This window comes from Mandrillus leucophaeus, unplaced genomic scaffold (genome assembly GCF_000951045.1).
Source record: "Mandrillus leucophaeus isolate KB7577 unplaced genomic scaffold, Mleu.le_1.0 Scaffold62, whole genome shotgun sequence".
Taxonomy (NCBI): Eukaryota; Metazoa; Chordata; class Mammalia; order Primates; family Cercopithecidae; genus Mandrillus; species Mandrillus leucophaeus.
The window spans coordinates 2964934-2991327 of NW_012106697.1; the positions used below are offsets into that span (position 1 = coordinate 2964934).

Sequence of the window (26394 nt, forward strand, 5' to 3'; positions counted from 1 at the left end):
ACACACAGACACACATACACAGAGTACACACACATACAGACACACACACACACAGACACACACAGAGTACACACACATACACACAGACACACACACACAGAGTACACACACATACACACACACACACAGAGTACACACACAGACACACACAGAGCACACACACAGACACACACACAGACACACACATACACACAGTACACACACACCCTCTGGGAATTTTGTGGAGTCAAAGTTTGATAATATTTTCTTGGCACATGGCAAATAGATGTTCAGAAAGCTTCACTGAAACCCTTTTCACTCTTCGAACTGATTGTTTTCTATCTTGTTTTGTTTTGTCATCCATTTCTTGTTCACTGTCACATACACATCAGATTAGTGACTTACTAGAATGCCATCAACAACTCTCACCACCGGAAATTCTTGTATTCTTCATAAACTTACATCTATCCCTGAAATTCTTCTCTTGATCTAGCTTACACTTCCTTTCTTGTATTTATAGAAACAACTTTAGTGAACAATTTTAAGCAAAGATGGCCATCAATAATTAAATGAATTAATAATTAAATAGATGAAGTCTTGTCCAAATAGCACATAGGAATTTTAACATGGTCTTTTTCATTTTCATATAAATTTTAATATATTTAGTGTGTAATAACTGCCAACAGTAGGTGTAATTGATATATTAAAACATGTAAGACTATAATACAGATTTGTATACTTGATGACGTGGATACTTCATTAAAGTAACCAAAATGTGAAACAAAGACTGTTAAGCTATTTTAGTCTTAATAATGGCTAAAAAAACTTTTTTGTATATTTAGTCCTGTTGTTCAGTTCTTAACATTCCCAAACAAAACCTGTAATGTGATTTAGTACTTGGTTGTAGACATGTCTAAGTTAAAATAAGTCATAATGGAAACATTTTGCTTCATATTGTAGGCCTATACATTTTATATAGCTGTTGTTATACTTAAATTTTATATAACTCTCCTGTTTACTTAAGACTATGCGAAGTAAGTAAAGATAGTAAAGAACTCACAAAAATATATTTCCCCCAGTCTGCTTAACACTCTCTAGAATTTTAGCTCCCAATTTTCAGAGCTTGGTTAACACGCATAATGGTATACTTACTATGAACATGTTGTCATATTCATTATAATTATAAATGGATACAAAGGTAATTGCCAAAATGTATAATTACTAATATATTCATATTGCACATTTTTATGTAAAATAGTAAAACCAGTTTTTGTCTGAAAGCATATTTTGTGCAATTACTAATAGGTCATATTAATTCAGGTAGCAGCAGTGAAATGTATCTTGTTTATAAGCTTTGCATTTAAGACATTTTTCTTGCAAGGATCACCTCCTAGTGTGAAAGTTTTCCAAAGATAATAGCACATCAATTCAAAAGTGTAATAGATTTGAGACCACAACATACTATCAGCATGAAGAAGTAGTTTATCTGTCTCACTAACTCACTGTGTCACAGCTAGAATCATTACATATTTGTTCTTTTGTTTTCACATCAAAATACATAGTTTACATTGTAATGTTGGTTGCTTATTTTCTTATTTAAAGTGTTTATTTTTAAAATGCATACCAAAATTAATTTTTGGTAATAATAGAAGAGGCACTTTAGTGGGACTCTAAAATATTTTCTTCTTATAATTGCATAGTATGCATAGTATATTACTTCCTATAAGACATTTATCATTAAATTTATAGTATTAATGCCTTTATATTAGAAACAATCCATTTTAAACAAAATGGCCAATTTTTAGAAAATTCACACACACATAGACATTTACTTATGTGCCTTTCTTAGAATCATCCTTTTTAAAAGTTAGCAGAAATCCAGTGATCAAAATTCAAGGAAAAATAATGAATTTTAGTTTATTACTTACTATGAGTATGTTTTCTTATTAATTATTTCTTAGCTGTGTCATCTTTGTAATCGAGCCTTGAGACAAGCCTTTTTATTTTTTTAGATCCCATTTCCTCATTTTTATTTTTAGTTACAGCTTTTTTGTCAAGTATAAAGCTACTGCCAGTGGTCACTGAAAAAGTTAATTAAAAAACTAGTCCTCCTAAATCTTTTTACTTTCCTCATACCAGTTAATGACTCTTTAAGTTCTCCTGCACACACTCCCGAAAGCATGTTTTAAAATTATTTCTAAAGGTTGAAAGAAAACACTTTCTCTTTAACTCTAACAATAAGAATTCAATGTGGAGTATTTTTTTCAATTACACTGGTTTTTTTGCTCCCTCCAACCTCAGTAAGAATTCAGTTTCTTCACGTTGTTTCATAGATCCGAAGCTACCATTGCTGCAGCCTTTTTGAGGGTATGGTGGGACATCCACTGCAGCCAGCACTGGAAAGCATTATCTTAATTGTCACTACGTTGTCCTCAGCAGTTTCAAAGAGGAAGAGTTAGGGAAAAGGCATGTTTCTCAGAAAAAAAAATAATTATTATATATATATATATTTCTTTTTCTTCTCAAAATAGCAGATACATAAAGTAAAAAGAGATTATATTTGTGTGTGTGTGCGCTTACACATTACATTTAAATATTTAGAATTGAGTTTTTCAGAAGACTCTGGTAGTAGGTAAAGAGAATGATTAGAAGTAGTTCCTTTTTTAATAGAAATTTTCATACAGGTAATAAATTGAAGCAAGGTTTTTCGAGGAAAAAAGAATATATAAAAACGACCCCAGCCAGAAAGGTTGAGAGTAGAGAAATAGTACTCTCTCTGTGAAGAAATTAGTGAAACATTTTGGGAAGTCGTAAATGCCCAAGGTAAAGTATCAACTGGACTTACATGTGGCTCAGAAATCCAAGTATTGAGTTCCAAGAGAAAAGGAAAGAGAACCCCTTAACCAAGGTACTTCTGAAATAAGATGAGTGCTGATGAGCGGTTTTAAAGCAAATGGAAATGCAGGTATATGGAACATAAAGAAGACCCAAAAGGAAATAGATGCTGGTATCTCATTTGGAGATGAAGTAAAGGCCAGTACACATGGTAGATACTTAAAAGTAGCAATGACATTAGAAAGGGTAAGGGAACTGATTAGGGAAAACTTAACTAATAGTTGAAATTGAAAGGGAAGAATAAAAAAGGGGGGATGTTGAAAGTAAAAAAAAGAGTGAGATGGCATAAAGCAATGAAAAAATGTTTAAGCCATTTGACTCTGAGATCCAATGGATTGAGCCTTGTATAATTCATTTGTTCTAAATTGACTACTCGAAGTAAGCTACCGGCAGTGACTTTCTAAGCAGGAGTCTTGAATTGATTTTCTGATTCGTTATACAATCTTGAAGGGGGACTTGAAGTTAAAGTTAAGCTAGGAAACTAATACGCTAATACCTTACTGCAGTGATTCTCAGAGTGTGGTTCCTGAATCAGCACCATCAGTTGCTGGGGTCTCACCCCAGACCTACTGTTTTAACAAGCTCCCCAGGTTACTCTGATGTAAGCTGAAGTTTGAAACCCACCGCTTTAATATATGGAATGGTCTCTCAGTTGCATTTCTGCTTCTGTTGGTGTTCTGACCCTTTACCACCGCAGTTCACAAGCCCTACCGAAACCGGCGCTTCCGTATCATGCTTGTTGAACTGTTTTCATGTAAAAGGTAGGGAACTGCAGAATACCTTCTGCAAGCTTCTGCAGACACTAGTGTGGGTGGGCTTCTCCTGGAAAATTCCCAGCAGCCTCTGCAGTCTTTCAGTTCAGGAATGTCACAGAGCTTCTGAGGGCCAGCATGCTCGGCTGATGGAGAATTATTTCCAGATAGCTAGGCATTTGAGCAGAGTGAATAATTGTGCTAGATATCACTGGATGTCTATTGAGAATCTGTTGCCAAAAGGTAAGGAAAACAAACAGGAATCCAGCCTTGAAAAAGAATGGGTAATTTTCTATAGGGGCTTTTTCTTTAGTTTTCTGTTTAATAGCTGCCAGAAATTTCCTATTCCTTTCATCATTCTCTAAAGCACATTATTTAAATAAACTATTTTTGCAGCCTTTTAATTAGTTTTGGACACATTGCAAAATATACATTTAACAGATAATCCAGTTGACTTTGGAACTTAAAATTCAGAATTTGGTAGTGAAAATCCTAACGATTATGATAAAAACAGGTTTTAAGCATTCACAATGCATGGGTAATAGTTAATATCATGTTTCAGATACATTCTTTGTTTCAAACACATACTGACAAATATTTTGGACTGACTTACTTTCTGTGATATTTAATAAATGCCCAATTAGAGACCACAATGAATCAAATGAGTAATAGTAGGCACTGTGGAAGGTAACACACACACTAACAATTAAGAGTTATATATTTTAACAGTACTTTTAAAGCATCTTATCTTAACATGAACTCTAGGCAAATCGTCCATTGTCTTGATACCATCAAGTGACTAAAACCATTTTGAACTCAGTAGTTAATTTTAGCCTTCATATATTTCCAGGTAAATTTAATCCACAAGTGTGGGATTCATTTGCTTTAGATCTGAAAATGTCATTTTGGAAAAGTCGTTTGATGTTGAGGAAATCTTCTGAGACCTTTTAATATGCCTCTTAAATCCAGAAAGTTGTATTTTGCCGGAAGGAAGAGGAACCTATACCTTAAAATTTCCTCAGTTCTTAAGTGAGAACTTTTGGATATTGAAAAGGTTGTAAATTTGGCCAAACATAGCCAATCTTTCTTATTGACACATTGTCTTTGAAATCAAAACATCTAATTTGAAGAAAGCAGTCTATATTCTAGATTACTTTGTATTGATTTACCTACATGTGTCAGTAGAAAGCAGGACATCAAGGGATTTTATTTAATCAGGTCACATTTAGTTTAATGTAAATGATTCTTTGTCCAAGAAAGAATATAAGAGAAAGAAAGCATCAACATTTCCTATGCAGTAGTGCTTTTCTCTCTATGCAATATAATAGATGTTACTGTACAACACAAGTATTTTTCCAGGTGTCTGTATGTCACTAATAAAAGTTTCAGCAGTGCCTCAGGGACAGAAGCTGAGCTCTAATTACTACACTCTCTTTATCTTAATTGTTTGCTTTGTTTGTTAATCTCCAAAACTGTTTTTAACACTATATAAAACCTTGAAGAAAACAAACTGTTTTCTGTGAAGATAACCACTTATGAAGTTAATCTAATTAGAATTTATTTCATTCAGTAGTTACACACTTTCTTTTTGATTTTTATGTTCTATTCTAATCTCCTATTGAGGAAATGACTCAAACCGCTTTGAATAATGCTATAACACATTTTCCAGGGATGCTTTTCAATTGGGTCCCTATAATTTCTAATTTATTAAGCTGTATTCTTGATATTAGAGGTAAAATGACTATATTAATCCCCTGAACAAAAGACCAGTATTAACACATTTTTCCTAGTGACTCCTATAAACTTTCAATTTAATTATGTATTATGACTTACTTAATTTTGTTAGCATCTTCTAAAATAAGCTTTGATATATTAATATTACATGTGATATAGAAAAGTACCTTTAAATTTCCTTGATAATCTGATTATCTTGCCACTAAAAATCTTATGATGGTAAGTTGTATGGTTATTACTTTGAAAGACAAAATCAATCAAGTGAACAGCTACTAAGGAACAAAGCATGCCTGCTAAGAGATGAGGTTAAAAAAGAAAAAAAGCAAAACAAATTATGAGAAGCAATTGTCAGTGGCTGAGATAGGAGACAGTTTTGACTGGACAAATCGAGGTGATTCGATATACTGTGCGGGTCTAAAATTTAAAACGTGATGTTTCATTTGAGGGTAAAAGAAAGTTTGAAATGAAATGTTATTTTTGCCTCTTCTTTGCCTCTGCAAAGCAGATTAAAAGAAGTTAAGGTTTAAGAACACGGAACTTCTCCGCTCAGCAAAAAAGAAAAAGAAAAGAAAGAAATGCTGTGAACGAAAGACTGCGGATCCCCGACAGATTGACTACTCAGGGGTGGGAGCTGGGGAGCAGGAAAGAAGAGTAATTAAAAATTACCCGAAGCCTGGCAGTCAGAAAGACTTAAAAGACAGTTACTAAACAGTAACCTAGAAGGCAGGGATGGGGACAGCAAAAAAGATGAGGAAATTCAGTCCTTGTCTTTACTAATGTTAAATTTGCAACATGACCCATAGAGGTATACATCATGGAATGGGTTAAAACTAGGAGCTAGAAGGCCGGGTGCAGTGACTCACACCTGTAATCCCAGCACTTAGGGAGGCCGAGGCGAGCAGATCACGAGGTCAGGAGATCAAGACCATCCTGGCCAACACGGTGAAACCCTGTCTCTACTAAAAATACAAAAAAAAAAATTAGCTGGGCGTGGTGGCGCGCACCTGTAATCCCAGCTACTCAGGAGGCTGAGGCAGGAAAATCGCTTGAACCTGGGAGGCGGAGGTTGCAGTGAGCCAAGATCACGCCACTGCACTCCAGCCTGGCGACAGAGCAAGACTCCATCTCAAAAACAAAAACAAAAATTAGAAGCTAGATTAGAGGTAGAAGCTAACATCAAAAGATTACTGTAAAGCTAGATCAACAAAGAAACAAACCTTTCAACTTAAGAAGATGTAAGAGCAACTATTAATTGTGCTTAACATAGAGTCATCCTTCCTATTTACATTTTAGCTTCTACATAGCATTACAAGTTAATGACGCAATGCAGCTCCACCATTCTTGTCTTCTTGTTGTTGTTGTTGTTAAATAGAATCCCCCTCAAGATTCCGGAGCCACAGAGCAGCTGTTAGTGTTCAGTGACCTTCTGCACCAGCTGTCTTTTGGGCTTTGAAATTGATTTTCCTCATCTCAGTCTCTGATAGTCTCTCTTCAAGTGTGTCTGTAGCTCATCACCAGAGTGAAAACAGTGGCACAAATGGCTGAGGAACTGGAGGCAGGCTCCATGCAGGGCATCGTTAGAAACATCAGAACAAAAGGTGTGCTCTGTGTTAAAAGAAGCCGCGGCGGCTGCTGCTTTATTGCTGAATACAATGGGGAATATTCTCACAGGTTCACTTTTTTTCATTCCCAAATATGGTCTGAGAAGTAAAGAAAATTTCTGCCTTTATTCTGCAAACCTCATGTGGATGCCAGGTCAAAACCATATGTTTTTGATAGTAATTTTTGCGGAATTTTTTATGTGTGAGAAGCATATTCCCAAAGCTATATGACTTGGCAGAGTCACAGGATAGGGAGAGACTAATGACACACAAAAATGTGTGCTTTATAGAGAATTAGGTGGTGATAATTTCCTTGTGTGGAAAGTCAGTGTCTGTTCTCCATATAGCTGAATTTCAGTATTCCGTTCCTTCGTTAAATATTTGTGGAGTTCTAAACATAAAGTAACCATTGTGTGGGACCTTGAGAACGGGTAAAAAGAAGTCCTTGGGCTTAAAGACACATTAATCACAATATACGCTTTGGCAGTGTTTCATACAGTGCAATGAAAGAGCCATTGTTGCCCTTGGAAAGAGGGTATCCTTTCTGAACCCCAAAACTAACAGAGTTCTACCACATCTGAGATCAAATATTCTCTGCTATAGAAAATATGCTGACACAGATCATAGTAATGTCTAAGAGATTTTTACGTGTCTATTTTCACATATCTAGTTTGAGGCCTAATTTTACCTGAAGGAATCAGTCTGCACAAAGTGACACCATTTGTTTGTAAGTAGTTTCAAAATACATCAGTTTAAACAACCTTTACTAATTCTTTCTTTACTTACATACTAGAAGGTGATCTGAAAATACTGAAGTCTGGTGATTTTATTTTTTGATTGATTGACTGATTTTTGAGACAGGGTCTTGCTCTGTTGCCCAGGCTGCAGTATAGTGGAGCAATCACAGCTCACTGCAGCCTCAAACTTCTGGGCTTAAGCATTCCTCCTGCCTCAGCCTCCTGAGTAGCTGGAGCTACAGGTGCATGGCACCATGCTAGGCTGATTTTTTAAGAAAATTTTATCATGCCTGTAATCCCAGCACTCTGGGAGGCTAAGGCGGGTGGATCACCTGAGGTCAGGAGATCGAGACCATCCTGGCTTAACAAGGTGAAACCCTATCTCTACTAAAAACACAAAAAACTAGCCGGGCGCTGTGGCGGGCACCTCTAGTCCCAGCTACTCGGGAGGCTGAGGCAGGAGAATGGCCAAACCTGGAAGGCGGAGTTTGCAGTGAGCCGAGATTGCACCATTGCACTCCAGCCTGGGTGACAGAGCGAGACTCCGTCTAAAAATAAATAAATAAATAAATAAATAAATAAATAAATAAATAAATAAATAAATTTAGTAGAGATGAGGTCTCACTGTATTGCCCAGGCTGGTCTTGAACTCCTAAGCTCAAGCAGTCCTCCTGCCTCATTGTTTTAAAATATAGTGCACAGGTGATTTGACTTCTCTTCCCATGTTTTGTAACATTTCTGTATTTATTATGCACGTACATCATCAAGGCCCCAGTGTGATATACACAATCAGATTTAAATCTCAAAAGCACCTCTCCTTTGTGACTAATCTGAGTATAGTACAGGCCCCAGTCTGAGGAGGGGTACTTCTGAGATTGAAAGTCAGTGGCTGGCCAGGCATGGTGGTTCATGCCTATAATCCCAGCACTTTGGGATGCTAAGGCAGGAAGATTGCTTGAGGGTAGGAGATTGAGATCAGTCTGGACAACATAGGGAGACCCCCATCTGTACAAAAATAAAAATAAAAATATTAGCCGGACGTGGTGGTGCACATGCTGTAGTCCAAGCTACTCAGGAGGCTGAGGAAGGAGGATTACTTGGGGCTGGGAGGTCAAGGCTCCAGTGAGCTGTCTTCACACCACTGTGCTCCAGCCTGAGTAGCTGGAGTAATGTTAGAACAAATAACAAAATATATAGTCACAAAGATGTGATTTTAAAATATTACATCATTGTTTTGAACAATATCTCAAAGTTGCATTTTCCTCTAAGAAAAATAATAATTGCGGCTGGGCACGGTGGCTCACACCTGTAATCCCAGCACTTTGGGAGGCCAAGGCGGGCAGATCACCTAGGTCAGGAGTTCAAGACCAGCCTGGCCAACATGGCGAAACCCCGTCTTTACTAAAAATACAGAACTTACCTGGCATGGTGGCACATGCCTTTAATCCCAGCTACTCAGGAGGCTGAGGCTGGAAAATTGCTTGAACCCATGAGGCGGAGATTGCACTGAGCTGAGATCACACCACTTCACTCCAGCCTGGGTGACAAGAGTGAAACTCTATCGCAAAAATAAGAAAAATAATAATTTCATAGCAACTCAAGCCCTTGCCAAGATTGGTGATCTCATGATCTATTGATGTCTCAGATTTTGGAAATTTAAACAGAGCTGTCTGATTTGAAATCAACATCTCTCAAACTTACTGTCTCTCACATAGTGGATATTCACATGTTTTTAGTGTTGAGGCTAAGTTCGTAATCTTGAGAGTCCCATAGGCTCAGATTCAAATCCTGTCTCCCGTGGAGAAACAATGTACTTTGAATAAAGCTAAAACACATATCCCAGGCTTGCTTTTTGGTTTTTATAATTTCCAGCCTTATTTATTGCTATTTTATATATTTTATGATTTCATTCCTTTATTAGCTGTGACCTCTTGGCCAAGGTACTTAACTTTTTGAGGCTCACTTTTCCTCATCTGCATAGTAGTCACCATTTTACTTACGTTACACATATTTATTGAACACCTATAACATGCCAAGAACTTTTTAAGTCTTGTTAATGCAGAGGTGAATAGGACTTCATAGAGTTTACATTCTAATGGGAGAAGACAAATGATAGATTTGTGGAGTGAGTATATCATTCTTGTCCATCAGTATAGCACGTTAGAAATACAACTTTTAAAAATATTTGTTTATGTTTTTTATTTTTATGTTTTGAGACAGAGGTTTTTTTTGGTTGTTTTTTTTTTTTTTTTTTTTTTTTTTTTGAGACAGAGTCTTGCTCTGTCACCCAGGCTGGAGTGCAGTGGCACGATCTTGGCTCACTGCAAGCTCCACCTCCCGGGTTCATGTCATTCTCCTGCCTCAGCCTCCCCAGTAGCTGGGACTACAGGCGCCCGCCACCACGCTTGGCTAATTTTTTGTATTTTTAATAGAGACGGGGCTTCACCGTGTTAGCCAGAATGGTCTCCATCTCCTGACCTCATGATCCACCCACCCGGGCCCTCCAAAGTGCTGGGATTACAGGCGTGAGCCGCCGCACCTGGCCCTATTTCCTGAGACAGATTCTTACTCTGTTGCCAGGCTGGAATGTAGTGGCGTGGTCTCAGCTCACCGCAACCTCCATCTCCTGGGTTCAAGTGATTCTCCTGCCCCAGCCTCCCTAGTAGCTGGAATTACAGGTGCCCGCCATCACATCTAGCTAATTTTTTTGTAGTTTGTTTGTTTGTTTGTTTGTTTTTTAGTAGAGACAGGGTTTCACTGTGTTGGTCTGGCTGGTCTCGAACTCCTGACCTCGTGATCCGCCCATCTCGGCCTTTCAAAGTGCTGGGATTACAGGTGTGAGCCACCGCACCGGCCCATTTATGTTTCATTTTAGGTCTCATTCCTAGATTCTTCTCTTCAGGTGGTTTGGGTCCCTCCCTCCCCTACCCCAGCTCCTCCATGGTACTCTGAGCACAGCAGGGAGCTTCTGGTGTTAGACTCTCCACTAAGACGTCGAGTTTTCATGCTGTCTGTCTGTCTGTTTCTAATCCTCCTGATATTACAGGGGTCACCTTCGTTCCTATCCGCGAGGCCCCTGCTTGTCCAGTGGCACACTCTGCCGTCTCTTTGCTACTCTTGCAGCCATAGAAGTAGTTCCGCTTCTTAGAAATTATGCTCAGGCACAGGAATCGGCCAGGCTCCCTGACTGCATCACCTGGATGCTTCATGCGTTTATTTCCCTTTGAGATCCTGTTATCGCCTCCGTTCTCTGTCTGAGATGTAAGGCACAGATTTTCTCTGCTCTCAGGCCTCTTGGATTTACACTGTAATCTCTGCTTCTCCAGGACTCACGCAGGGAGGCCAGGAGCGGGGCCTTTATCCCTGGGACACAGTACATCTTCAGCCAGTCTTCTCTTTCTCTCTTCCTAGCCCTTAATAAAATGAAATATTTTTTTCTAGTCTCAGGGGAACCTTTATTTTCTAAATTCAGTTTATTCTTGACATGTTGGGTACATCACAAAGCCTCTCCATTCCCACTTTCCCCCGGAGGGTTTTCATGGGACCAAAGACTGAGGTAAGGGGCTCCGTCGTTGGCCATGGGCCTGCAAACCTGTCACTACGGGAGTGTTGCGTGTTTCTGTACACACAGCTTTGCCAGGTAGCTCTCTCTGCTGCTCTCTTCCCTCGAGCATGGCATGGAAGCAGTAGGAAGAGCCTCAGACTTTTTGGAGTCTCGTCGCTTCCCCAGGACGCCACCCACGAGGCAGAATTCAGGCTTCTCTTCCTGGGCCCTGTTGCTCCTCTGCTGTCACCAGCTCCCCTCAGGTTCTGCACCTGCCCCCAGCGTGGACATATTCTCCTTTCTGGAGGGAAGCCCTTTCTCCCCTCACACCATTTTCCTCCCCAGTCCACTCTCTTTCACTCAGCCATCTGGGCTTTAGAAAACCGGTAAGAGACTTAAGCTATTTCTTCCTTCATCTTATTTCATTTCTTCTGGAGGCAGTGAAATAAAACTAGAACAAGAAGATTGAGGCAGAGAAAACAGAGAAAGGGAAAAAAGTCAGGAGGAAAAAACATACTTTCAATAGTACTTCAGAAACTTGATTTACCGCACAAATAAATAATGGGATAACTGATTGTAATAAGCACTTTGAAGAAAATTAGCATGGTAATACTGTGAAGAGTAGAGGGAACAGGGCTTTGGATTGGATGGTCAGGTAGTAACATCTGAGCTGAGACTTGGAGGATGAAGGCTGAAAATACAAATAATCATTTTATTCTTCACTGCATCATGGTGAAAATTGTAGTGAAACAACAATACAGTGCTTAGTAGGTACTCAGGACATGGCAGTTACCATTATTAATGAAGTCGACAGAATGGATGCCTATCACCTCCATCGGTGATACCAGGAGGGGGCAACCCAAACTGAGCGAATGCCAAAGCCCACACAGCCCCAGCCACTGGGCTGTGGACCAGTACCGATCCGCGGCCTGCTAGGAACTGGGCCACACGGCAGGAGGTGAGTGGCAGTCGGAGGAGGGAGCATTACTGCCTGAGCTCCGCCTCCTGGCAGATCAGTGACAGCATTAGATTCTCATAGGAGCACGAACCCTATTGTGAACTGCACATGCGAGGGATCTAGGTTGTGTGGGAATCTAATGCTTGATGATCTGAGGTGGAACAGTTTCACCCCGAAAACATCCTCTCTACCCCCCATTCCTGGTCCAGGGAAAAATTGTCTTCCACGAAACTGGTCACTGGTGCCAAAAAGGTTGGGGACCGCTGCAGTAAAGTAAGCAAATTGTCCCACAGTCACAGGAAACGTCAGTCCTTTTCCTATGCTTGGCAAAAATGATCCTTTGGCCCTGTGAAATGCATGCGCCAGTGTCTGCCAGGACTTTTTAGGGTGGAACTTCCAGAAGATAATAACGGGATCTCTGTCCAATTACATGGATCTGTCCAAGCTTCTCAAGAGGCATGCTTTGCACCCTTCAGTCTGCCTTTTACATCCTCTCAGTGGCGTTGAGGGAATAGGCTGTTTCTATGGGCTGCTGAGCCTCCTGCTCACTCTTCATGTATAATCCTGAAAAGAGTGAGAATCTAGATCCGGGCCAACATGACTCATAGGCCAGGTCCAGCCCTGTTACTTGTTTTTGTACTGCTTGTGAGCAGAGAATGGTTTTCACATCTTTAAACAATTGACAACATGAAAAGCAAAGAGGATTTCATGACATGGGAAAATTCTATAAAGTTAAAATTTCAATGTCTACAAAAAAGTGTTACTGGAACAGAGCCAGAGTTAAACATGTATGCATCGTCTATGGCGGCTTTCACGATATAACAGTAGAGTTCAGTGATATCTCTGGAAAAGCCTAAAATAGTTACTCTGTGTCCTTTACAGCAAAAGTTTGCTGATGCCTGATCTAAATGACATAGTCCATCTTCTTATCCAGACTACATGCCAGTGTGTGGAATCGCCAGTATCAAATTTGTAAACCAGGGAATTCATTTTGTACACATTCGTTTTGATGATGTTACATTTTGAATTGGCATTTAAAATCTTCAAATTATACTTATGTGTCTTTTGAATAGAGACTGTGATATGTGCTTTTGAGCAAAATAATACATAGCTAATGCTTTTAGAGCACTTACCTTGTGCTAGATACTAATGTAAACACTTTATATATGCATTATTTCGTTTAATCCTTGGAAAATGCCTGTAAATTGTATGTACTGTTATTATGCCCTTTTTACAGATGATAAAACCAAGACACAAAATTTGAGTAACTTACCCAAAATCATGCAGCTATTTATAGGTGAAGAGTCTGGATTTGAACTCAGACAGTGTCATTTCAGAGCGCTGAATAACCGTGCTGAATATGAATATGGTAGGAGGTACTAATGCTGCCTCCAACATAGCACTTAATTCAGGCTATAAACTTTTAAATTAGCTTTTTAAAGTAGTTCGGTGGGGAAATGGGCTCATAATACAGTTGCTAATATAATTTGTACAAGTGACAACTCATCATTTGTGTCTGTTCTAATTTTGTGGTTGACAAAGCATTTTTTGGAGACATTAGCTGTTTTGCAACCCTGTTAAAATAAGTAAGTCACTAGTGCCATTTTTTTTACAGGTCGAGAAAAAAAACTGAGGCTTCCTAGGACCAGATGACTAGGAAATGATAGACCAGGGACTGATTTTCAATCCAGAATTCCTTCCACTCTGCTGGCCTGTATTAGGCCGACGTTCATGACTTTTACCACATTTGTAGACTGGCTTCACTATTTTTCACTTAATAATTTTCTGGAGATTGATTCTTTGTAACGTTTAAATACCTATTCAGCCTCTTCTAAGTAATAATATACATAAAATAAATGAGTGTGATCCTTTTTTATTCATCAGATACTTATATAACACATTCCAAGCACTTTACTTTAAATATTAAGTCATTTAAGTTTCATAATAACCCTGTGAGGTAGATACTATTACCATCCCCATTTTATAGATTAAGGAACCAAAACTGACTTTCATTAACTCTTCAGGGACACGTACCTACTAAGTGGTTAAGTGGAATTTAAACCTTGGCAGTCTGGTTTCCCAGTTCTGTCCTGTTAACCCCTTAATTTGTTTGATATATTCAGCATTTCTCCAGTATACGATAAGTACATGAGGATGAAAATTAAAGGTATTTAGCTCTGTCTTATCTAAAATGACCTTGCATAAAGACTGTACCATCTCAGGTTGAAAGACCTGTGTACAATCTGAATATGAAAGAGAGCACAGTCTGTTGACTTCATGGGATGTGCTAGGAACATCGTGATAAGTGTCGGGATACTCACTGAATATACTGTAAGTTACCAGCATAATATTAAATGTAAACCATAAAACAAATGGTGCTTTTGTAAAATTTGGAGACCCCTATTGTTAATAGGAATCTTAAAATTAGTTACCTTTCCTGAAGAATTCCATTTACAGTGCTCTTGTTACGTGACCACACAATTTCCACTTAAACATTGTCAAGGAAGAGAGCATATAACTTTTAGAGGCAGGTTGCTCTCTGTTGTATGGCTCGTGGTTAGGGAACGTTTCTATATTTGATCCAAAATCTGCTTCACTGACCCCTTCATTTATTTAGGTTTGGTATTAGAAGGTGTTCCATGATTCCTTCCCTCTCCCTACCCCCAGCAGGTTCACATTCCTGATTATGTTTGACATAAGCTGTCAATAAAATAGTTTGAATTGTTTGAGAGCTGACCAACTGCCTGTAGCCAAACTTGGTTTTATAGTACTTATTAGCAGAGAAGCAGGCCAAGATGACGGTGTTTCCATGGACGTCCAGAAAATAAATCAGTGTGCAGAAGATCAGCGTGATCATGCATACTCATGTTTATATAAGTGTGTAGTCTCATGAGTAGTAAATGCCCATATAGCTACAAAGCAACAAGACTGGGTTTCTTTTGCTAACTGAAAATGCTCTTAGGGTAATTCATCATGGGACATTCCAAAATGGTTTTGTTCAGGAAATAGTGTGATTAGAAAGTCTTTAGAGTCTCTCGAGATGTCTACTTGAAGGGACAGTGATCATTTATATGTATAAATCCTGCTGTCTACATTAAAAATCAGTCTCTTTCGTGAGAGTCATTTTTATGAGTTAGATTCTTTGGTTAAAACATTTCCTTGATTTTTAATGCTTTAGGTTATATAGGATAAATTCTTTAAAAAAAAAAAAGAGAGAGAGAGCAAAAGAGACAGAAGAGCTAAATGCATCGCTGTCTCTTGTCTCTCCTATTGTAACATATTTGTATCTTATAATGATATTCTCCTTTTCCACAGGCATTTCCTATTCAAAACAGGAACAGGGACAACGCCACTGTTCAGTACTGCAACCCCAGGATACACAATGGCATCTGGCTCTGTTTATTCACCGCCTACTCGGCCACTACCTAGAAACACTCTATCAAGAAGTGCTTTTAAATTCAAGAAGTCTTCAAAGTACTGTAGCTGGAAATGCACTGCACTGTGTGCCGTAGGGGTCTCGGTGCTCCTGGCAATACTCCTGTCTTATTTTATAGGTAAGAACAAGTTCTTAGAATTACTTTGTCTGTAAATCAGGGTGTTACATTGTTTTATTACTTGTATTTATTCATTTGGTCTAGAAGCATACTATGAGGTTATATTTGGTGGAGGTGAGTTTGGTCATAATATATCATAAATCACAGAGTATTTTCAGTCATTTTCAGCAAATTTAGATACATAGAAAAGCAGGTTTTGTGGGTAGTTCATGTCCGTAAACAGTGAGGTATATTCTTGGACAAAAACTATAGGGTACATTTGTGTTTGACTTATCCCTTGTGAAACATGGATAGCTCTGTGGCATTTCATGTGCACAAAATAATTCATGTGCTTGCAGTAATGAACCCTGTGCAGGATTTCCTTCGATGCGTACTCAATAGGGAGCTCACCACTACTTGTGATATTACAAGTCTCTCAGCTCACTCAGCCATCTAAATGTAAAACTCATCACTCAGGGCCACCATCTGGCACTCAGGAACGCTCTCCAGAGAACTGGGCGTCCATAAAGCAATGAATGGATTATATACTCATTCATATATGTGGATTTTTCTTCTCTTCTGATGTAGTATTGATCATGTTTTTCATTTGATAGTAACCCAAATAATGGAAGCTACTAATAGAAATTGTAAATATTGCTTTTATTTAACCATTTCTTAACATATGTGAGCATTCAAACTACTGGAAATTGCTTTCTAAAATGCCAGAAATGACCACATTGTATTTTGATCTTCTTCTAAGTGTAGGGAAAGGCCTACCGCATTGAAATGCTAATGGTGTCCACTGAGATAAATCACAGGCTTTGTGGTTTATCCACCAGGAACAATAGCCAGTGATGCATCCTCAAGTTTACAAAGCAATTTGTGATGCCCCATGAAATTCTATAACTGAATAAGAGTATTGCAGAGCTGTATGTAGAATACTATGATGCTTTTGCAGTGGACCAGTATCTTCCACTGGCTACAGTACTCCTATGATATAATTAGGCACTTTGGAAAGTGAAATAACCGTTTTGAGTCAGTGTTTAATGGGAAAACAGAATTGTAGAGCATGAGAGAACTTCAGAGACAGTTGAGTCAGGGATGGCAACTACGTGACATGTTATGCAGTAATTTTTCCAATTCTTTGACCATGGAAGACATCGTTAATGACTCACAGCACTTTCTCTCCTTAACCCGATTACGTGCTGCTTGTCTTCATCTGAGTGCTTCATTCACTACCTCTGACCGCCTCTACCAACCAGTCAGAGGTCAAAGCAGGATGAAACCTTTCTGTTACCTTTCTGTCATGTTTTAATCTAAGTTCACTTTCTCCTTATAAAGATGGTCAACCAGATACTGAAGGGGTTATCACTTGACCAGGATCACACCCTAGTGAGACAATACTGCTGTTGTTTCATAACACAGAAGGTGAATGAGTAATTTCACAACAAAAATCAATATTCCAGAGACAGATTTCTAGTATTTGGTTAGAAAATGTATCAGCCATCAAGAGATTCTATTCTAGTTAGCTGTATATATTATTTGTGCCTGTCAGAAGTGTGCTGCGAAAGAATTTTAAATGGTTCTGAAATGGACCGGTCATAAATGGGATGTAGTAAATTAAGAATATGTATTTGAGCTGAACAAGGAGACCACATGGGCACAGGGAAGGGAACAAGACACACCGGGGCCTGTCATGGGGTGGGATGGGAGGAGGGAGAGCATTAGTTAAAAACAGCTAATGCACACTGGGCTTTATCCCTAGGCGATGGGTTGATAGGTACAGCAAAACCACCATGGCACACATTTACCTGTGTAGCAAACCTGCACATCCTGCACATGTACCCTGCAACTTAAAAATAAAAAAGAATATGTGCTTGTTGCAGATTTTTTTTTTACTGTGGTGCATACCAGGTAGATAAATATGCAGGGCTGGAATTCGGTGTCAGGTTGACTGGTCAGGCATCCTTTCTGATTGATAAGTGTCTGTGTGCTTCTGGTTGTTAAATATTTTGAATATCAATTCTAATGCCATTTAATTTTATTTTCATGGTGTGACTAGCAGGAAAAAATAGCATTTTAATGTGAGATCAGTCACTGTTACCTGTGAGACTTCTACTCTTTTAAGGATCCATTAGTGAATATAACTATCAGACTTCTAAGTAAAAACTCAAAATTTTTCTTTTTTTTCATATTGCCTGGTTTTACTTTTTAGTCATTAGCAATCTGCTTTATTCCTACTAGTACCATGGTCATAAACTCTTCCCTTCGCTTTTATTTTTCCCCACATGGCAACATGCAAATTATCTAGTTACTATACTCATGTAGGCTTTTCAGTTCAACAGATATTTATTGAACATTTGTTTTGATCTAGTTATTGTGCTAGGAATTAAGAAGATACAATCCCAGTGTTATCTAGCAAACATTTACTTTTATCTTCAAAGAATTTTCTCATACTTTTATCACTTTAACGAAGCACGTGTATGCTTCAGATTTTCATTGGTCTTCCTACATTTAAAGGACTAACACAATGATTTTATTTTTAATCAGGTGAAAAACTTTCATTCCCTCATCAATTCACATGATAAATCTTTTTTGATTCAAGATGTTGCCTTTACCCTTGAAAAAAAGAACAGGACACTTCTCTCAGGGAAGGTTGTCCTTTTCTATTAAGTGTGCATGTAAAGCAGAGAGGGAGAAAAGAGACACTTGCCCATCCAGCCAGATCAGTCTGATAAACCCCAGAATCAATGGGGAAGACCAATGTCATCATGAGATTGACCTTGCAACCTTTAACAGAAATGCAGCCATCCTTAAGCTTTTTTTTCCATTCCCTTAGAATCCCTTCTCTTATATTGACTGTTAATATAAAGTAAAAGCCTAAGACATTTAAAAAAAGCTTGAGGAATTATTTCTTAGAATATTTGTTCTTACTTTCCAGTAAGATCATGAGAACTTACGACATGCAGATTTAACATGCCTCTCCTGTAAGGTGAGTTATCTCAGGATAGACAAGGTGAACAGCTTCTGAAAGAAAGGCAAGGAGGGAGGAAGGGAGGTGGACAAGTTTTGGTGTTTGTTTTTTCTGTTTCTTCAGAATTTCAGAGAGTAAAGAAAGACCTTAAAAAGTGAAAACTAATTGTAATCCCACAGTGCGTGCTGTCAACTTTTTGGTGTATATCCTTCCAGATATTTTCCCATGCACATACACAGCTAGAGGTCCATATTTTTAAATGCATTTTATACTAAGCTTTTCTCATATATCATTCATTATACATCATCTATATAATTTTATTTAGTGGCTATTCTTAAATAACTAGTTCCCCAAAATACAGTGACTTATTTTCTTATGCCTGTGTCTGTGTATGTTGGCATGTGCATATATGCTCATTTGATCCAGTTTTTTATTGGGATAAATTCTTTGAAGGATATTTGCTGTACCAAAGAGTAGGCATGTTTTAAATTTTGAAAACCATGGCAACTGTCAGTTTACGTAACCACCAATGCTAGTCATTACCTCTATTTATCTATCTATCCTTTATTATGCATATTTTTAACTTTTGCCAATCTCTTAGGTTAAAACATTGTTATTTGGATTTATTACTAGTAGCGCTGAGTATCTTCTCATACATTTATTGGCCATTTGTATTTCTCTTTTTGTATGTGAATAGCCTCCACTTTTCTATTGGGGCTATTCTCCTTTCTTTTTGATTTAAAAAGTCTGTTTTCAATTAAGGATATGAATTTTTTGTCCCATGTTATATACTTTTCCAATTTATTATTAACTCTGATCATAGTCATTTTTACCGTATTTCGTACAGAAGTTGTAAAGTCATCACATGTATTTTTTTCCTTTATATTTCTGGCTTTCAAGACATACCTGTAAAGTCCTTATTTAATCTAAGTATTAGTTTGTATTTATTTTTTGTATTTTTATTTTTTTGAGACCAGTTCTCACTCTTTATTTCTTTAAATTTCTGGTTTTCATGCCATACCTATAAAGTCCTTATCTAAGTATTAGTTTTTATTTATTTTTTATATTTTTATGTTTTCAAAGACAGGATCTCACTCTGTCTCACAGGCTGGAGTGCAATGACGCAGTCACAGCTCACTGCAGCCTTTGCCTCCTGGGCTCAAGTGATCCTCCCATCTCAGCCTCCCTAGTAGCTGGGACCACAGGCGCACACCACCATGCCCAGCTAATTTTTTTTTATTTTTTTTAGAGACAGGATCTCCCTATGTTTCCCAGATTGGTCTCGAACTCCTAGGATCAAGCTATCCTCTTGCCCCAGCCTCCCAAAGTGCCGAGATGACAGGAATGGGCCACCACTGTGCCCAGCCTGGTATTTTTTAAAATGTACTTCAGTTTACTCTGATACTTAATGGTTTTTCAGTAGCTATTTTTAGGTTAACATTTTCCTGGCCACTCTGACACATGTCAGAGGTCCAAATTAGCTCTTCATTCTAGAAGCTCATAGTCAAGTGATAAGGACATGCATAAAAACTCTCGTTTAACCCCATACGTGCTTTCATACCAGCTTGATGAGCAAAAAGAGAAGACAGATGATACCTACGTTTCGCTGAAGATTTGGGGAAAAGGCTTGATCTAGCACCTGATGCCTGAACTGGAGCTTTGTTCACCTCATGCCAATGGCTAGTGAGGAAATGACCTTGAGATGAGGTCATCTGAGGAACGGCAAGGAAGAAACGCGAAACATCTGCCATGGTGCATGTGCAGTGCTTACCGCGCCAGGCGTTGTTCTAGAAACTGTATGAATTACCTCATTTAATTTCCACAACAACCTTAGGAGGTTTCTTCTTTTAACAAACAGGGAATCTGTGGCTTAAAGAGATGGCTGTCCTGAAGGCACACATACAAGGACTCTTACACTATACTGTCTCCTGTGAGGTTTTTTAAGAAGTAAAAATAGAGAAGAAATTGAAGAGATTTAAGCCTAGAAGTGAAAAGGAATCACTTTACGTTTTTGAAAGATTGCTTCAGTGGCCTTCCAGAACACTTAATACAATGAAAGGAGGTCCAGACTGGTGCTTTCCAAGCATTCCTGTGCCTGGGAATCGCCTGGGGACCTTGCTAAAATGCATATTCGGATTTAGCAGATCCAAAGTGAGCACTGAGATTCGTTTTTCCAGCAGGCTCTCATGGGATGCTGCTGTGCTTTTCAGACCACACTGTGAGTAGCACAGGTCTAGGAAATGCTGTCACATGTCCCATTTCATGACGGAAATGTTCTGTTTCCACACTGTCCAATTTAGTAGCCACTAGACAGGAGTGGCTGTTGAGCACTTGAAATGTAGCTACTAAGTTGAAGAAACTGAAGTTTAAATTGTACTATTTTTCATTAAACTCAAACAGCGACATGGGGCTAGGAACTATCATTTGGATAGTGCAAGTCTAGACAACCTGTTAGAAAACTAGCCATAACTGGGAGATCATGAGGCCCTCGTGGGATAGAGGAATAAGCAGAATTGAGAAAGCTGAGCTGATTCATGATAGAATAAATGTGACGTGCTTTCGCATATCTCAGCTTTTAACAATCAAATGTACATATGGTAAACTTCCTTGCAGCGGAGTCATGTTATGATTTTCTTTGGATTACTGAGCCTCCAGTTAAAATCCTTCGCTAATCCATTAACCTTTGAGTGGCTGTGCCTTTACACAACAGAAATTCTACTGATTTCTAACCACAAATGTTAAGTTCAGTGATTATACTTAGTGATACAGACCTACCCAAAGAAATACCTGTTGCGCTTCTCTGGGCCCTGATATACTCATTTATCTTTTTTGGGCTCTGAAATTTAAAAAAAAAAAAAAAGATGAGCAATAACCACCAGTTGTTCACCAAGAATGGCAAAAATGAGAAGCGTCTATGTTCCGCTTCTGTTCACAGTTATACAGTGGGTAGGAGTCTTGGTATTGTTCTTTGCTTACAGAAAGCTCTTTTTTCTGTGTATGTCAATGTCATACACATAGAAAAATGGCCAGAAATCCCTCATGAAGCATAAACATTATTAAAGCATTACTACATGCAAATCATAATAAATGGTTGGGATGATGCCAATTAAACTGCAAAAAAAGCCACTCACATCAGACTTCAAATAACACCATTATAGACCTTTAATTTCTCGAGCATTTCTGTGCACTGCTAGGCAGAGTCAGAGAATTTCTCCATGTACAGTAGCACTAAAGGTATTTGCACATGAACTTTAAGGAACACTAGAGAAAAAAATATTATCAGACTATATTATGGTGGTATATTTTCTCAATTATCTTGCCCTTTTGGCCAGGTTTTTCCTAACCAGTAATTCATTTGACAACAGAGTGTTTTAAATCACAGTTTTATTGAGACCCAGTGCACATACCGTGTGGTTTATCCATTTAAATATACAGTCCGATGGTGTTTAGTGTTACGTGTCCACAGAATTTTGCAGCTATCATCACAGAACATTTCTCTCACCTCCAAAAAGAAACCCTGCATCCTTTAATAGTCACTCCCTGTTACCTCCCAACACCCTAATACGCAGTGGTTTTTTTTTATCCCCCCAAAAATTTTTCCATAAAAATCTGAAATTTTTAAGGGACTGTTTTGTTCACTAATTGCCCCATGAAAACAAACAGCTCAGCTTTGTTTTTTCTTACGAGCTCCTGACAAGTATAGCAAACCAGAGAACTACTCCCATTTTTACTGTTCCTTTCATTTAAAAAATACATATGTAGTTATTTATTTCCTTTGAACAGCTGCTACCAACTGATTTCTAAAATACATGTTGTCACATGCCTGCTCAAAAGGCTGTTTAACGACATAAGCATTCCCTAGATCTGGCAACACATAACCTGTCGAATCCAGGTTCATTGCAGTTATGGTTCCTTAGCAGTTATCTGTCCTACTTCTGGGCCTATTTGCATTTTGTGAACATTTTTACCTCTCTGTGTACTTTGAAATTGATGATGGTAGTAGCTGTATATATGCAACTCAGGGTCAGAAGGGAAAATATGCCAACCCTTTATGCTTCATGAAGAATCAGCCATTTAACTATATATGGCAAAATAAAATGTGTCTGACGTTCTTTTTTCTTTTTGGACGTGTCTTTGTAATAAAAGTGCTGTTTTATAATGTTTTAGAGCACAGCTGAGCAATGAATTACATACCATTTTTCACTACAGCTTCTTCCCTTCACTTGGAGTTGCATTATATTCAGAAAATGCATTTTTGTCTGAGATGGTATGGAAGCATTTTAATACCAACATGATTTCATCACATTGTAGGAAAAATGTATTGCCTGTATTTTAGAGGATGGAAAATTGTAAGACTAAAAATTTAGAGTCAGTTTTTCAATATTTTATTTTGTTCTTGAATCCTTAAGGACATATTTAAGCCTGATTCAATGGTGATTAAAGACTCAGAGTAAAAGAATTTACCAGTATAGAAAGTAAGCTCCTCCTCTCCCTACGAATATAATTTATTTTACTCTTAGTTTGATATGAGGTCAGCTAAGTAAATAACATATGACAATAATACACTTGGCTGGGCACGGTGGCTCACACTTGTAATCCCAGCACTTTGGGAGGAGGCCAGGAGTTCAAGACCAGCCTGGCAAAACCCCGTCTCTACTAAAAATACAAAAAGTTAGCCAAGCATGGTGGCACGCACCTGTAGTCCCAGCTACTCAGGAGGCCGAGGCAGGAGAATCGCTTGAACCCGGGAGGCGGAGGTTGCAGCGAGCAGAGATTGCGCCACTGCACTCCAGCCTGGGCAACAGAGTGAGACTCTGTCTCAATAAAAGAAAAGAAAAGAATGCACTTAAAACAGATTGTGTTTACCATTTAAATATAGGGATCTCTCTGACTTGAAAAATATTCAAAGACAGAACAATAAGAAATACCTTTAAAGTCAGCTTACCTCCGGTTTATGCTAGATATAAATATCTTATTCATGAAATATAGTGAAGTTTTCTCTGTTTTAAACTATCATATTTGCAAAATGTAGCAACATCTCCTAACGACAAGTGGAAAGCGTAATACAATATTTACCACTTCACTGCTACGTTGCATAAATATTTAATTGGTGTTGCATATGTCATTTGCTTTTACATTAGTGGTGCTAACAGCAGCATGTTCAGAGAGAAATGCCTGTGTAGAGAGGAGTGAAAGAAAAGTAAATGGCATACACAAAAGGTTAAAAAAAACTTGACAAATTACTAGGAATTTTAGAAGTGAATTCAGCACAAAACCTTTAAGTTTCATTGAATCTGTATCAAACAAAGGTCTCATCCTAGAATATAACAGATCAAATAAAATCTAAATTTGTATAGAGTTTATTGTTCCCACATTGTCTTAGAATGTCTGCAGACTGCTCACCTTGTCCCTTTTCCTTAAAAATAAGATTCCAAAGCCACACGTGGTGGCACGCACCTGTAGTCACAGCTTTCTGGGAGGCTGAGGCAGAAGGATCACCACTTGAGCCTAGGAGTTCGAGGCTGTAATGCCTGATGATCATGCCTGTGAATGGCCACTGCACCCCAGCCTGAACGACATAGCAAGAGCATCTCTAAAAAATAAAAAATAGATTTAAAAAAGTTCCAGTTTCTTCTTTAGTAACTTTAGTAATATAACACCTGTCAGAAAAGGAACTGACCATTCATTCATCCGTCATTCATTCAACATTTATTTATCAGATGACTACCATAGGTCAGACACTGTGACAGTGACAGCAGTGAAAATACATTCCTTGCCTCTTAGAGATTATATTCTTTTGTAGAATACAAACACTGAGTAATTAATTACAGTTATAGTAACTATTTAAAAAGGAGAAATGTAGGAAACTAAGAGAGTGCATAAAAGGCAGAACTTACTGAGTCTGAGCATTCAAGAAAGATTTTCCTGCTAAGGCCTAAATAATAACTCAGAGGATGTGTTTTGGCAAATGCTGATGTAGGGACAGATTCTAAGTGTTATCACAGAAACCTAAATGTGACCCGAAAATATCAACCGTCAGGAGTATTAAAACCAATATATTGTGATATAATAAAGAGAAAATTTATCTGTGTCTTAGGGAAAAATGTTATTTTTTTTTTAGTTTTCATTATTGACTTAGTTTACCTAGAACCCAGTGTTGCAGTTAACATGTAGAAGTAGAAATGTCACTTTGGAAATTTGGGGAAACTAGACCTAAAATTGCCACAAGAATCCCATAGTCTCTTTCTGTTTGTTCCTTTCTCTTAATTTCAGATAACATACATGCATACTTTAAGAATTTTATTTATAAAGAATTTCCAAAAAATATTTTTAAAAACTGGTAAAGGAGGCTGGGCGCGGTGGCTCACGCCTGTGATCCCAGCATTTTGGGAGACCGAGGCAGGCAAATCACTTAAGGTCAGGAATTCGAGGCCAGCCTGACCAACATGGAGAAACCCCGTCTCTACTGAAAATACAAAATTAGCCAGGCGTGATGGCTCATGCCTGTAATTCCAGCTACTCAGGAGGTTGAGACAGGAGAATCACTTGAACCCGGGATGCGGAGGTTGTGGTGAGCTGAGATTGCGCCATTGCACTCCAGCCTGGGCAAGGAGAGCGAGAGTCCATCTCAAAAAAAAAAAATACACAACAAAAAAAAGTGATAAAGGAAAAGATATCTGTGATTTCTTTCCATTCATGAGTACTCAATCTGTTTTGAAGAAATTAAAAACTTACAGATGTGTGTGTGTATCCTACATCTCCAAAGCTCTTTGGAGATAAGCGTCATGTTGCCCTGTGTTTGATAACTAAGGAGGTCAGCACGTCTCATTTTCATGATTGAGTTGGGCCTAAAGAGGCAAAGAATCTTACTCGGAGGCCCTCCTGTTGTGCATCTTCCCATTTTACATTCTATACAGTGACTCGAAGAACAAGTATGTTTTTTTAGCTAGATCCACCTCTGTATAATACTAAGATATTTTCTGAGAGAAGATTTCATGTTATTAATGATAAGAACTTCCAGTCTTTCTGTTACCTGTTACATTGTGTCGTGGTGACTTACCTGGGAGGAAATTAATGCTCCTCTTCTGCTGACTGTCTGTCAACCAGCCTGGCATGACATTGGCTGGCTCTGTCCTGGGATTGTCTTATCACCCTAGTACTTTAGCCACTGGCTGATCCTTTCTGTTTTCTCCTCCACTGGGGGACCCATTCTCTTTATCACTTTCAATAAGCCTCCACCTGCCCCTGAAGGAGAGGAAGCCTTTCACACATTATCCTGCATTTCCCGGAGAGACAGAAGGATATCCAAGGCTACCTAGAAGATTACTGCATATAATATGTAGAATATGGGACTCTTGGTTTTGAGAGAAAATGATACAAGTGGTTTTGCAGATTTCAGATTTTTGCTTATTTTTACATGTGTCTCCTTTTAATTATTTCTAATATCAAAGTCAATTTCATTAAACTTTGCTGTTTTTGAATATCTCTTCTAAATACTGAATTCACAAAGATGAGTAAGAAGTAATCTTTATCACAGTGATCTCACAATCTTATATGAGAAAAATATAATTTCAAGTTTGTATACCACAGTACAATTTATTTTTAAAGTACTGTTAATAAGTATAGAATCTCAAAGCAGCCAGATTTGTGTTTGTATCTCACCTTTGTCACTTACTAGCTATGTACT

The 26394-nt window shown here is 38.3% G+C and overlaps 1 protein-coding gene across 1 annotated transcript in view; it reads left to right on the plus strand.

Moving 5' to 3' along the window:
• Positions 1–26394, plus strand: part of TENM3 (teneurin transmembrane protein 3) — a 718045-nt gene that overhangs the window by 528702 nt on the left and 162949 nt on the right. Inside the window, exon 5 of the mRNA XM_012000130.1 lies at positions 15516–15754. Coding sequence (XP_011855520.1) covers positions 15516–15754 — 239 coding nt within the window. The remainder of the gene's footprint in view (positions 1–15515; positions 15755–26394) is intronic.